At 40.5% G+C, this 13219-nt stretch overlaps 1 protein-coding gene across 3 annotated transcripts in view; it reads left to right on the top strand.

Annotated features, from left to right (window-relative positions):
- The window catches only part of B3GLCT (beta 3-glucosyltransferase), a 105203-nt gene extending 92425 nt beyond the window's left edge, over positions 1 to 12778 (top strand). For all 3 annotated transcript variants that reach the window (XM_040448140.1, XM_040448141.1, XM_040448139.1), the window contains one exon: positions 10615 to 12778. In XM_040448140.1, coding sequence (XP_040304074.1) covers positions 10615 to 10782 — 168 coding nt within the window. In that variant the 3' untranslated portion in view covers positions 10783 to 12778. The remainder of the gene's footprint in view (positions 1 to 10614) is intronic.
- Positions 12779 to 13219: the final 441 nt, after the last annotated feature.

A 13219-nucleotide genomic window follows, 5' to 3' on the forward strand; every position in this document is an offset into this window, starting at 1 on the left:
ATACTGAGAAACACATATGAGGCACAGAGATAAAAACCTAAGATTCCTGATGAGTTAGAGATAGAGTGGGCTTTAGGAAAATAGTCTCAGAGACAAAGTAGCCTGGGCCACTCTCCTTCTCTTTTTAGTCAGTTTATTGTGAAATCACAGGCTTAGAAGGGGGCTTCAAGGAATATGTAGTAGACCCTTTTATTGAAAACAAAGGGTCTAGAGCATATGGTTTTCTGTTCTTCTAAAATTATATGCCACCAATGGGTATGGCAGCATGCAGTGGCCAGCCAGTGAAACCTCTGCGCAAAATTGTCAAAATACTAATTTCAGGACTCTGGAAATCAAACAAACAAAAGCAGTGGGAAGCACTCATTCCTGAAAAATTGCGATGGCTGCAGTAAGACCAACGGAATATGAGGCCTTCTGAGGCCTTTCTGCCTGAAGACCCCTCAGCCTCCACCTCCCCATGCACCCCACCTTGGTTGGAGAGAGCAAGAACAGTTTGACCAGTATGGGCCTAGCTGGAAAAAAACAGCAGCTTTGCTGTCAGAGGGGGTGGACTTGGTTTGGGGAGGCGAGAGATATTAAAGGTTAGAGCAAAACCAACAGAAAAACAGCAGAAAAAATTAGTTATGTTGGAAAGATCGGCTGATTTGGTAAACCTTTAGCTAGGTTGCCCAAGAGAAAAAGAAGACAGAGATTACCAAAAGGAATTAAAGAGGGGACATCATTACAAGCCCTACCAAAATTATGCCAACAACTTAGACAATTTGAGTGAAAGGGGAGAAATTTCTAGAATCACACTCATTAGCCAAACTGGCTTAAAAAGAAACAGAGAAAGTATTTGAACCTACATACATTGATGGAATTAAAGGAGTGAGAATACTTTCTGATTCATTTTATGAGGCCAATATTAACCTAGTATGTCAAAGATGCATATTGTTATCCTTCGAGCAAGCGCTTAGAAGATCATTCCAAAAATAAACAAAGAGATTAAAATGGTATATCACAAAAAGAAACGGCAAGCCAATATTACTCTGGAGCACAGATAGAAAAATCCTTAACAAAATATTAGCAAACTGAATCCGGCAATATATAAATGGGATTATATGCCATGGCCCGGCGGGATTTACCACAGGAATGCAAGCTTGGTTTACCATCCAAAATCAATTATTTTTACATACCATATGAATATAATAATGAATAAAAGCCACATGATCCTCTGATTAGACACCGAAAAATATTTGACAAAATCTAACACCCCTTCATGATTAAATACATTGCAATCCAAGCCTATCTCAAAAAAACAAGAAAAATCCCGAATACAAAATCTAACAGCACACCTAAAGGAAATAGAAGTAGAACAGCAAAGACATCCCAAACCCAGCAAAAGAAGAGAAATAATAAAGATCAGAGCAGAAATAAACAATATAGAATCTAAAAAAACTATAGAGCAGATCAATGAAACCAAGAGTTGGTTTTTTGAAAAAATAAACAAAACTGATAAACCTCTAGCCAGGCTTCTCAAAAAGAAAAAGGAGATGACCCAAATAGATAAAATCATGAATGAAAATGGAATTATTACAACGAATCCCTCATAAATACAAGCAATTATTAGGGAATACTATGAAAAACTATATGTCAAGAAACTGGACAACCTGGAAGAAATGGACAAATTCCTAAGCACCCACACACTTCCAAACCTCAAACAGGAAGAAATAGAAAATTTGAACAGACCCATCACCAGCGAAGAAATTGAATCGGTTATCAAAAATCTCCCAACAGATAAGAGTCCAGGACCAGATGGCTTCCCTGGGGAATTCTACCAGACATTTAAAGCAGAGATAATACCTATCCTTCTCAAGCTGTTCCAAAAAATAGAAAGGGAAGGAAAACTTCCAGACTCATTCTATGAAGCCAGCATTACTTTGATTCCCAAACCAGACAGAGACCCAGCAAAGAAAGAGAACTACAGGCCAATATCCCTGATGAATATGGATGCAAAAATTCTCAACAAGATACATACTAGCAAATCGAATTCAACAGCATGTAAAAAGAATTATTCACCGTGATCAAGTGGGATTCATTCCTGGGCTGCAGGGCTGGTTCAATATTCGTAAATCGATCAATGTGATACATCACATTAACAAAAGAAGAGATAACGACCATATGATCCTGTCAATCGACGCAGAAAAAGCATTCGACAAAATTCAGCACCCTTTCTTAAGAAAAACCCTCGAGAAAGTCCGGATAGAAGGAATGTACTTAAACATCATAAAAGCCATTTATGAAAAGCCCACAGCTAATATCATCCTCAATGGGGAAAAACTGAGAGCTTTCCCCCTGAGGTCAGGAACACTACAGGGGTGTCCACTCTCACCGCTGTTGTTTAACATAGTGTTGGAAGTGCCAGCATCAGCAATCAGACAACAAAAGGCAATCAAAGGCATCCAAATTGGCAAAGATGAAGTCAAGCTTTCACTTTTTGCAGATGACATGATATGATACATGGAAAACCCGATAGACTCCACCAAAAGTCTGCTAGAACTGATACACGAATTCGGCAAAGTCACAGGATACAAAATTAATGTACACAAATCAGCTGCATTCTTATACACTAAGAATGAAGCAACAGAAAGACAAATAAAGAAACTGATCTCATTCACAATTGCACCAAGAATCATGAAATACCTAGGAATAAACCTAACCAAAGAGGTACAAAATCTGAGATGCTGAGAACTATAGGAAACTTACAAAGGAAACTGAAGAAGATACAAAGAAATGGAAAAACATTCCATGCTCATGGATTGGAAGAATAAATATTGTTAAAATGTCAATAATACCCAAAGCAATCTACACATTCAATGCAATCCCAATCAAAATTGCAGCAGCATTCTTCTCGAAGCTAGAACAAGCAATCCTAAAGTTTGTATGGAACCACAAAAGACCCCAAATAGCCAAAGTAATATTGAAGAAGAAGACCAAAGCAGGAGGCATCACAATCCCAGACTGTAGCCTCTACTACAAAGCTGTAATCGTCAAGACAGAATGGTATTGGCACAAAAAACAGACACATAGACCAATGGAATAGAATAGAGACTCCAGAACTGGACCCACAAAAGTATGGCCAACTAATCGTTGACAAAGCAGGAAAGAATATCCAATGGAAAAAAAGACAGTCTCCTTAACAAATGTTGCTGAGAGAACTGGACAGCAACATGCAGAAGAATAAAACTAGACCACTTTCTTACGCCATTCACAAAAATAAACTCAAAATGGATGAAGGACCTTAATGTGAGACAGGAAACCATCAAAACCCTAGAGGAGAAAGCAGGAAAAAACCTCTCTGACCTCAGCCGCAGCAATTTCTTACTTGACACATCTCCAAGGGCAAGGGAATTAAAAGCAAAAATGAACTACTGGGACCTCATGAAGATAAAAAGCCTCCCCACTGCAAAGGAAACAATCAACAAAACTAAAAGGCAACCAACGGAATGGGAAAAGATATTTGCAGATGACATATCGGACAAAGGGCTAGTATCCAAAATCTATAAAGAACTCACCAAAATCCACACCCAAAAAACAAATAATCCAGTGAAGAAATGGGCAGAAGACATGAATAGACACTTCCAAAGAAGACATCCAGATGGCCAACAGGCACATGAAAAGATGCTCAACGTCACTCCTCATCAGGGAAATACAAATCAAAACCACACAGATATCACCTCACGCCAGTCAGAGTGGCCAAAATGAACAAATCAGGAGACTATAGATGCTGGAGAGGATGTGGAGAAACGGGAACCCTTTTGCACTGTGGGTGGGAATGCAAATTGGTGCAGCCACTCTGGAAAAGAGTGTGGAGGTTCCTCAAAAAATTAAAAATAGATCTACCCTATGACCCAATAATAACACTGCTAGGAATTGACCCACGGGATACAGGAGTGCTGAGGCATAGGGGCACTTGTACCCCAATGTCTATAGCAGCACTCTCAACAATAGCCAAATTATGGAAAGAGCCTAAATGTCCATCAACTAACGAATGGATAAAGAAATTGTGGCTTATATACACAATGGAATACTACTTGGCAATGAGAAGAATGAAATCTGGCCATTTGCAGTAAGGTGGATGGAACTGGAGAGTGTTATGCTAAGTGAAATAAGTCATACAGAGAAAGACAGATACCGTATGTTTTCACTCTTATGTGGATCCTGAGAAACTTAACAGAAGACTATGGCGGAGGGGAAAGGGGAAAAAAAAGTTAGAGAGGGAGGGAGGCAAACCAGAAGAGACTCTTAAAAACTGAGAATAGACTGAGGGTTGATGGGGGGTGGGAGGGAGGGGAGGGTGGGTGATGGGTATTGAGGAGGGCACCTGTTGGGATGAGCACTGGGTGTTGTACGGAAACCAATTTGATAATAAATTTCATATTACAAAAATAGAAAAGTGAAAAACAAATAGAAGAGAAAGCCTCTCTCAACAAAATAGAAGAGAAAGCCTCAATCTGATAAAGTGAATCTATAACGTACCAAAACTGGGAACAAGGCAGGGATGTCTGTCTCACCGCTTTTATTCAGCACTATACTCAGAGGTTCTAACCAGTGCAATAAGGTGCAAAATATACATGTAAGGATACAAATTGGAAGGGAGGAAGTAAAACTGTATCCATAGACCATATGATCTTGTATGTGGAAAATCCTCCCTATCCACCTGTCCACCAAAGGTGGCGGTGGAGGGCGGAGGCGGGGCCAAACTTCTAGAACCAATAGATGAGTTTAGCAACGTTGCAGGCTACGAGGCCAATGTACAAAAGCAATTGTACCGTTTTGGCAACAAAAAATCCAAAAGTGAAGAAAACAATGCCATTCACAATAACATCCAAATGAATAAAAATACTCAGGCATAATCCTTCGAGGAAGTTACATTGTATACTGTACAACAAAATTCTGAGAAAAATTAAGATCTAGTTAAGCGAAGAGACAGAGACCATATTTATGGATTGGAAGACTCAATACCACTATGATGGCAATTTACTCTGCTGATGTTTTAATACTTAAAATAGATTTTATTATTTCACCTAACTTAAAATTAACTTATTCTGAATGCCTAAATGAAGCGTTCTGGATCAGAGAGAGATTTTTAGATTAAACAAGTCACAGTATGGGGCGCCTGGGTGGCTCAGTCGGTTAAGTGTCCGACTCCAACTCAGGTCACGATCTCACGGTCCCTGAGTTTGAGCCCCGCGTCGGGCTCTGGGCTGATGGCTCAGAGCCTGGAGCCTGTTTCAGATTCTGTGTCTCCCTCTCTCTCTGACCCTCCCCCGTTCATGCTCTGTCTCTCTCTGTCCCAAAAATAAATAAACGTTAAAAAAAATTAAAAAAAAATAAACAAGTCACAGTAAATAAGAGCCTATCTTGTGCCCACCCCCACCCCACCTCCACTGCCTCTTCGACCTAGTTTTACCTCCAGGGCACTGCGCTAAGGGCCAGCTCAGTTGTCCCACAGGAGTGGCCCGATACCCAACGGGCAAGTGACAAAGAAAAATTGTTTTCTCTGCTTCTAAAGAGGAACCCTTCCTTTCCGTCAGCATTTTGGTGTGCAATACCTCATTCGTCCTTGAAATGTAAATGTATCCCGGAGTGAAAGTGTACAGGTTTTCCCTCCACTTCGGGGCTTACCCTCTAGACCTAGTTCAGGGATATAACCGTTGGCCTTCTCAAGAGATAAGGGAAGTTTTGGGGCGCCTGGGTGGCCCAGTCGGTTGAGCGTCCGACTTCCGCTCAGGTCATGATCTCACAGTTCCTGGGTTTGAGCCCCGCGTCGGGCTCTGTGCTGACAGCTCGGAGCCTGGAGCCCGTTTCGGATTCTGTGTCTCCTATCTCTCTCTGCCCCTCCCCTGTTCATGCTCTGTCTCTGTCTCAAAAATAAAAAATAAACAGTAAAAAAAATTTAAAAAAAAGAGATAAGGGAAGTTTTACTTTCCTTTGGGATCAGAGCAATTGACTAGACAAATGGACTGTGAGATGTTTCTTGGGGGTTAATAAGGGTTTTTTTAACAGGAGCACAGAAATTCAGGGAAATTTTATTGCCCCACATTTCCCAAATTCATCTATAAATTCAGTGTGATCCATATCAAAATCATAGCAGTCTTCTTTTGTAAAAAATTGACAAGCTGATCCTAAAATGTGTATGCAAATACAGAACAATTCTTGAGATCAAAATTGGAGAATTTACCCTTCAACGATTTCATAACTCACTATAAAGCTATGATAATCAACACAAGGTGCAAGTAGTATAAATATTTTATATATAATTATATATACTATATATATAAATATCAATGAAATATATATATGTATATATATATAAAACATATCAAAGAACAGGATAGAGATTCTAGAAATAAACCCTCTCATTTATGGTAAACTAATTTTTCACAAAGATGCCAAGGCACTTCAGTGGGGACGTGGAACCAGTCGTGCTGGACCAATTACATATTGCCACCCACGAACAATGAACTTGGAACTTTCCCTCATACCTCACGCAAAAATTAACTCAAAATGTACCATAGTACAAAATATAAGAGCTAAAACTGTAAACTGCTGGGAAAAAACGTAGGGGTAATTCTTTGTGACCCTAATTTAGGCAAGGATATATGGCATCGAAAGCATGCTCCACAGAAGGAAAAAGTCATAAATTGGACTTTATGAAACTTAAAAAAAAAAAAACCTTTGCTCTTTAAAAGATACCATGAAGAGAAAGAAAAAAAATCATAACTGAGAGAAATGTTTCTAAATTACGTATCTGGTAAAGGACTTGAATCCAGAATTATATAATCATCTTTTGCAAGTCAACAAGAAAATAAACTGCTGAGTTTAAGATGGGCCAGTGATTGAACAGACATTTCATTAACGAAGATACATGAATGGCCAATAAGCACGTGGAAAGATGCTCAACCTTGTTAGTCATGAGGGAAATGCAGACTAAAATCACATCGCCTAGAATGGCCCTAAGCCGAACGACAGACTCTTCCCGGTGTTGGTGGGGCTGTGGAAAAGCTGGACCTCCACTGGGAATATAAAATACACTCATTTTGGAAACGTTTTGGTGGTCTTTAAAAAGTTAAACATATATGTGGTAGGCAATTTATGACATACAGTCTCACTGGTCCCCTCCTGCTGGCATTCATACACCGTGTATTCCCCTCTCTGGCGTGTGGGCCCATTGGGTATGGAAAAGGTGATGGGGGGTCCCTTCTGTAATTCAGTTACAAGGGATCGTGACCTCCAACTTTCTTGTAGACTCTCCCTACTTCCTTCTTGGCTTGCAAGGTTTGTTGAAGCAAGCTGCAGGGGGCTGGGCGTGGCAGTGAGGCCCTCAGGTCACTGGTCCAGAAGGAACTGAACATTACTAGTAACCCCAGAGTGAGCTTGGAAGTGGATCTTCTCCTAGTCGAGGCTTCCGATGAGATCGTAGAGCCTGGGCTGACATCCTGATTACAATCTTGTGACAGACCGTGAAGCAGAGGTCCCAGCTAAGCTGTGCCCAGACTCCTGACCCTTGAAAGCTGTGTGATAATCACTGTGTGTTGTTTGTGTGGTATATCCACGCAATGTAATATTGCTCACAATAAAAGTAATGAACTATGATACGTGCAGCAGTGCTAAGTGAAGGAAGCCAGCCACAAAACATTCGTGGTGTATGATTCCACTGATAAAGAAATTTCTAGAAAAGGCAGTACTATAAAGAAAAAGCAGATCAGTGGTTTCTTGCGGCTGCCAGTAGGGGTGAGGATTGACTTAAAATGAATGCCAGGGAATTTGGGAGAATGATTGTAGCCTTCTAAAACTGGATTTGTGGTTGCCTAAATATGGACGTTTACTAAAAATTTTCAAGCTACTGTTACTGTGCGTGAATTGTATGATATGTAAATCATACGTCAATATAGCCATAAAAATGTGTTTGAAGAAATACAATTTTAATCTCCATTTATTGGTGTTCAGTGTGCTCTAATATTTACAGATTAAATTTTGATTTCACCCCAAGTTTGTCCTTCTCATGCAGTTTAAGCCATCTCTCTCCCTGTGCACAGCTTCCCATCATGCTCCACGTCTGTTCTTAAGGCCTCCTCCCACACTCCTGGCCCTGACTGTTTGGTACTTCCTTTTGGCATTTTGAGCAACGAGATGTGATTCTCAGAGTCCATCTAGACTTCTTGGTGTTACAGATGCCTCTTTTCACTTTTCTAGTTTTGTTTTGTTGTGTTTCATAACTGCATTTTCCAGAAATGATTAGCCCATTCTAATAACTTTGTAAGCCAGCGCTTCACTCGTATCCATGGCCCCTAAGATACACATGCAGTCACTTCTGAAATCTGCATGAATACAGGGAAAGATATTATGGATTAATTTTTTTCCTATGAGATGCATTTGTGTCTCTAACAGTTCATTTTTAAATGTGAAAAACGAGCCAAGAGTTGTTTCCACTGTTTTTCTTTCTTTCTTCTGGGACCATCAGCAACTGTGGAGTTATCTGAGAGTTGAACTGAGAGTATGTTTTTCCTGAGTTTTCTTCCACGCCAGTAAACTCTCAGAAGGCCTTGCAAGTAAACATCATATATGAATCCCCTCAGCTAATATTCAAAACTTTCTCACCTCTGTTAGACTTTATTCCAGTATGTATATTTGTCTTTGTTTTCCCTCTTCCTTTAAAATTTCCTTCTTAGATTTTTAACCCCATGAGCACTTAGAATTTTTAAAGCACAATAAATGGCTGGTATGGAAGTTCTCCCCCTACATTATTTTGGGTTTTTTTAACGTTTATTTATTTTTGAGACAGAGAGAGACAGAGCATGAACGGGGGAGGGGCAGAGAGAGAGGGAGACACAGAATCGGGAACAGGCTCCAGGCTCTGAGTCATCAGCCCAGAGCCCGACACGGGGCTCGAACTCACGGACCGCGAGATCGTGACCTGAGCTGAAGTCAGACGCTCAATCGACTTAGCCACCCAGGCGCCCCTCCCCCTTCACATTATTTTGAAGGCTTCTTTGCAGATACTATTGTTTGAACCCTCATGTGAGTGGAATATTTGTGCCATTCCTGGATAAAGCCTCCCAAGGAGGCCAGGGCAGTAAAGGCACTGTTGATGTGCCCAGCCTGTGGCACAACGGGATGAGGACCAGCCGCACTGCCCTGGGAGGACGCTGGACTAGGATCTGAGCCGGGGACCTGCTCTCACCCCCGTTCCATTCCTGGCTTGTCAAGTTACCCTAAGAAAGTTACAATCTCTGTGAGCTCTGTTTTCTCATCTATAAATTGGTGACAAATCCCTGATCATCTAGCAAGGTTGTCTCAAGGGTTGAATGAGTGAGATAAAATTTAATGAGGGTATTCTGTAAACCATTTAAGAGAGTTTATGTAAGTATTCATATCAGGCATTTTAAGCAGAATATAATACAATTTTAGCCTAGAGAAGACTTGTTTTTAAAATGTATCTTAGGGGCACCTCTGGGTGCCTTACTTGGTTGAGTATCTGACTTTGGCTCAGGTCATGATCTCACAGTCCGTGAGCTGGAGTCCAGCATGAGACTCTCTGCTGTCAGTGCAGAGCCTGCTTCAGATCCTCTGCCCGCCTCCCGCACCCCCGCAGCCTCTACCCCACCCCTCTTGCTGTGCTCTCTCAAAAATAAAAAAGTGAAACATTTTAAAAGTGTATCCTATCTGGGTTTAATAAAGCCAAGACTGTTTCAGTATTGATAACCCAGTGAGTGACTGTATAACACAGATGGGCGATATAAATCTGTAAACAAGCTTTGAGAGCAGGTGGATACTTTGTTTAGAGTGAACGAAACAGTATCTGGTTTCAGTTTCCTTCCGTAGCTGCTGGGTTACTTCAATCTCAGTCATTCTAGGCTATGTCTGATTCTGCTTAAACATCATTTTGTTAAATTCTAGAGGATGTTGTAACGATGACAAGGCAAAACGTTTTTTCGGCTCTCTTGCAAACTGTTTCCAGTTATTCCATGTGTCTCTTCACATTTCTGCAGTCAGACGAGACATCTAGATAGGAAGAGAGCATTGAGATACTTTATCCTTCTCCCTGATTCCCTGATGAGCTCCACATTTTCCTACTCTGAGAGACGTATGCCTAATTACACATCAGGTCAGTGGACAGGCCAGGGGAACCCTGAGAACTCTTCACCCTGCCCTACCACACACACACACACACACACACACACACACACACACCACATATGGCCAGAATTTCTTTCGAGAGGCCTGGGAAATAGTTTTTCTGCCTTTTTTTGCACGTTATAATAGTGACTCAAATGACTTACCAAGGAAAGCTTTTTATATTTATCATGGTTGAGGGATCTCCTAGAGGTCTGTGGAACACAGAAGCAAAAAGTGGTGCATTTGGAATATTTAAGTAATCGGAGATACAAAAGCAGGGAGCCTGGAGTCAGAGGGAGGGTGGTGGAAAAGATTTTCTTGCTTGCTTTTAGATTCTCATAGCCAATATCAAATATTGAAGAAAAGCAGTCACTTCATGAATTCAAATGCTATTCTGAAGCAAAATTGTTTTCGGTGCTAAGAGAGCATAAACCTCTGTTCCTCTTCTCACAGGCCCGGCCCGTGGATTATCCTAGGGACTACCTTTCTCACCAAATTCCCATATCTTTTCATAAACACTGGAACATCGATCCGGTAAAGGTATATTTCACGTGGTTGGCACCCGGTGAGGAAGACAAAGCCGGGCAGGAGACACAGAAGGGCTTTAAGGAAGAGTTATAAAGTGTGCTGGCCTATGAGCACAGTTTGGTTACGAGACCGGAGTGGAGGCTGGCGTCGTCCTGCGAGCTCTGACCACATTGCTTCCATGTGCCACATGGCATTGGGAGACTCTGACTTTAGGTGGAAATTATGTATATGGTATTTTTTGAAGGGGGGGGGGGAAAAAACAGAGTCGTGGGGGAAACAGATTTTTTTTTTTTCTGGGAAAAATCACTTGCTTTTTGCATTATGCGGTTATTGTAATATACAGTGATTACTGTGTATTTTTCAAGCTGTGATACAGCAGCTTTATTACTGTCACAGAAAAATAAATGGTACCAGAAGTCTCCTTCCTGTTTTCTCTCTTCATTATAAAGTGTCAGATGGGCATGAGACTGGTAAGACATGACTGTGTGTGTGTGTATATATATATATATATACACACACACACACCCACTCTACAGTGTGTGTGTGTATATATATATATATATAGAATATATATATTCTAGTGTGTATATATATATATATATATATAGAAGAGGCAACATCCGTTGACATGGGTATTACCATGATGTGAACTTTTTAACCATATTATTAATGATGAAAATTATTTTCTGGTTATTCAGTAGGAATAATGCTGTATTAAATATTCATCAAACATCATAAGTCGAGATACGAAGTCCCCCATAGTCTATAATCAGGGTTGTTATGTTTTATCTGTTTTTCTGTTGGTGCCTCATAAAAAGAGAATAAGAAGTCTTCTGCTAGAGCTTTCTATTTCTTTCTTTAGAGGTTCATCTCTGTTCTATTTCTCCCCGAAGCCCTATCTTTATGACCTACTTGTAACACAAAAGTGTGCTGGATTCCGCCAGAAAATAGTGTTCTCCATATTTAAAAACAATGTTGTCGGGCTTTATTCAAGTCTGTGAGTTCTGTGGAAGTCTCAGGAAGTGAATTAAATTAATTTGTACCTGATGTTTTACTCTTATTTTTCTTTGAATGTTACTTAACGACTGTCTCCTGGCTCATAATAGACCCCCCAATGTACCGTGAAACCCTAGTGGAAAGGCAGCATGGTGATTTAGTAATTTCCCTGGGTTCTTACAAAATGAGATTTGAGTACAGTATTTTGAAACAGCTCTAGTTTTCAAATCATATCTTTAGTATCTAGTAATTTAACACATTCATTATTAATTTGTAAAAAGTACTCTGTTAACATTTTAATTATGTAATTCGGTTTTTTTTAAGGGTGTTTGCATAAAATTTGATTTTGATATGTCTTAAACTAATTTCGGTCTAGTAAAATACTTTCCTCTTTTTTTAAAAAAAAATTGCTATTCATTAACTTTGCTTGTAAGGCTTTTTATGGCCAAGCACAGGGTTTTAAAGCCATACCACTAAAAGTACCCATGTGTGTTTTTTAACAATACATTTTCTTGTAGCTTAGCTTGGACTCATTTCCAAAATGATGCAATAGTATTTTTTACTGGTTTCCAAATTAGCAAAAACCAGAACTGGTGTGTTTTCGGTGGTGACCGAATGCATTAGATTCATTTTTGTGAAAGTGGATATGGTGGCCTGTCCAAGGACTGGATTGGGGACGAGCGGATGTTTGAGAAGCACCCCAAGGGTCTATAGATCCTGTCAGACTGGTGGCGACATCAGCATCGTTGTCAGAGCTGGGATGGCTGTCCTTGCTAGCGTCACAGTCACCTTCCTGTTATCTGTGATCAGTACCCCCCCCCCCCCCCCCCCCGGGGAGCCTGGCTGCCTGACCCAGTGGAAAAGAGGCTTTGGTTCTTCCTGCTCTGGCCTCCCAATTGTCATACTCCCAATATGGCACATTCATTTGACAGGATTGAACAGGCGTCTGTACATGAAGATCCACGTCAAGCTTTCAGTGCCTTCTACTGATGCCAGAGTACCTCCTCTGGTACTTGTTGGTGTTTCACTGATTGTGTTTACTTTTTGGAACTATGTCAGCCTAACCACAAATAAAAGATGTTTGCCTCGGTTACTCATTTCTCCAGTGTATCCATTAGTCCGACCTAAAGTGGGAGGGGTAAGGGGAGAAAGAATTAATGAAGCCCGGGGAAAAAGTTGGTGGCTCAGAAAACACAGTTCTCAGGGAGCAAAGTTAATAAAAAGCTGTCCTTGTAAGAGAAAGCCATCAGATATTGAAGATCTATTTATACAAAGTCTATGAAACCATTTTCTATCTTCTATAACAAATGGAGATGTTACTTGGGGACGGATTCCCATACAGTTCCTACCTTAAGAAACACATTTTGAATCTGAACTTCCCAGGACAGATACAGTCCTATTCACATCTCTTCTGCCTTTTTCATAGGAATTCACTTCCAGATAGTTCTTTTCATCCTAGGGATGCCAACATCAAGGGATAACTGGAATGCTATTTTTGCTATTAAGTCACTTCTGATAGAACTAAAGCAAGTTG

The sequence above is a fragment of the Herpailurus yagouaroundi genome, unplaced genomic scaffold (genome assembly GCF_014898765.1).
Source record: "Herpailurus yagouaroundi ecotype Mexico unplaced genomic scaffold, PumYag 197, whole genome shotgun sequence".
Taxonomy (NCBI): Eukaryota; Metazoa; Chordata; class Mammalia; order Carnivora; family Felidae; genus Herpailurus; species Herpailurus yagouaroundi.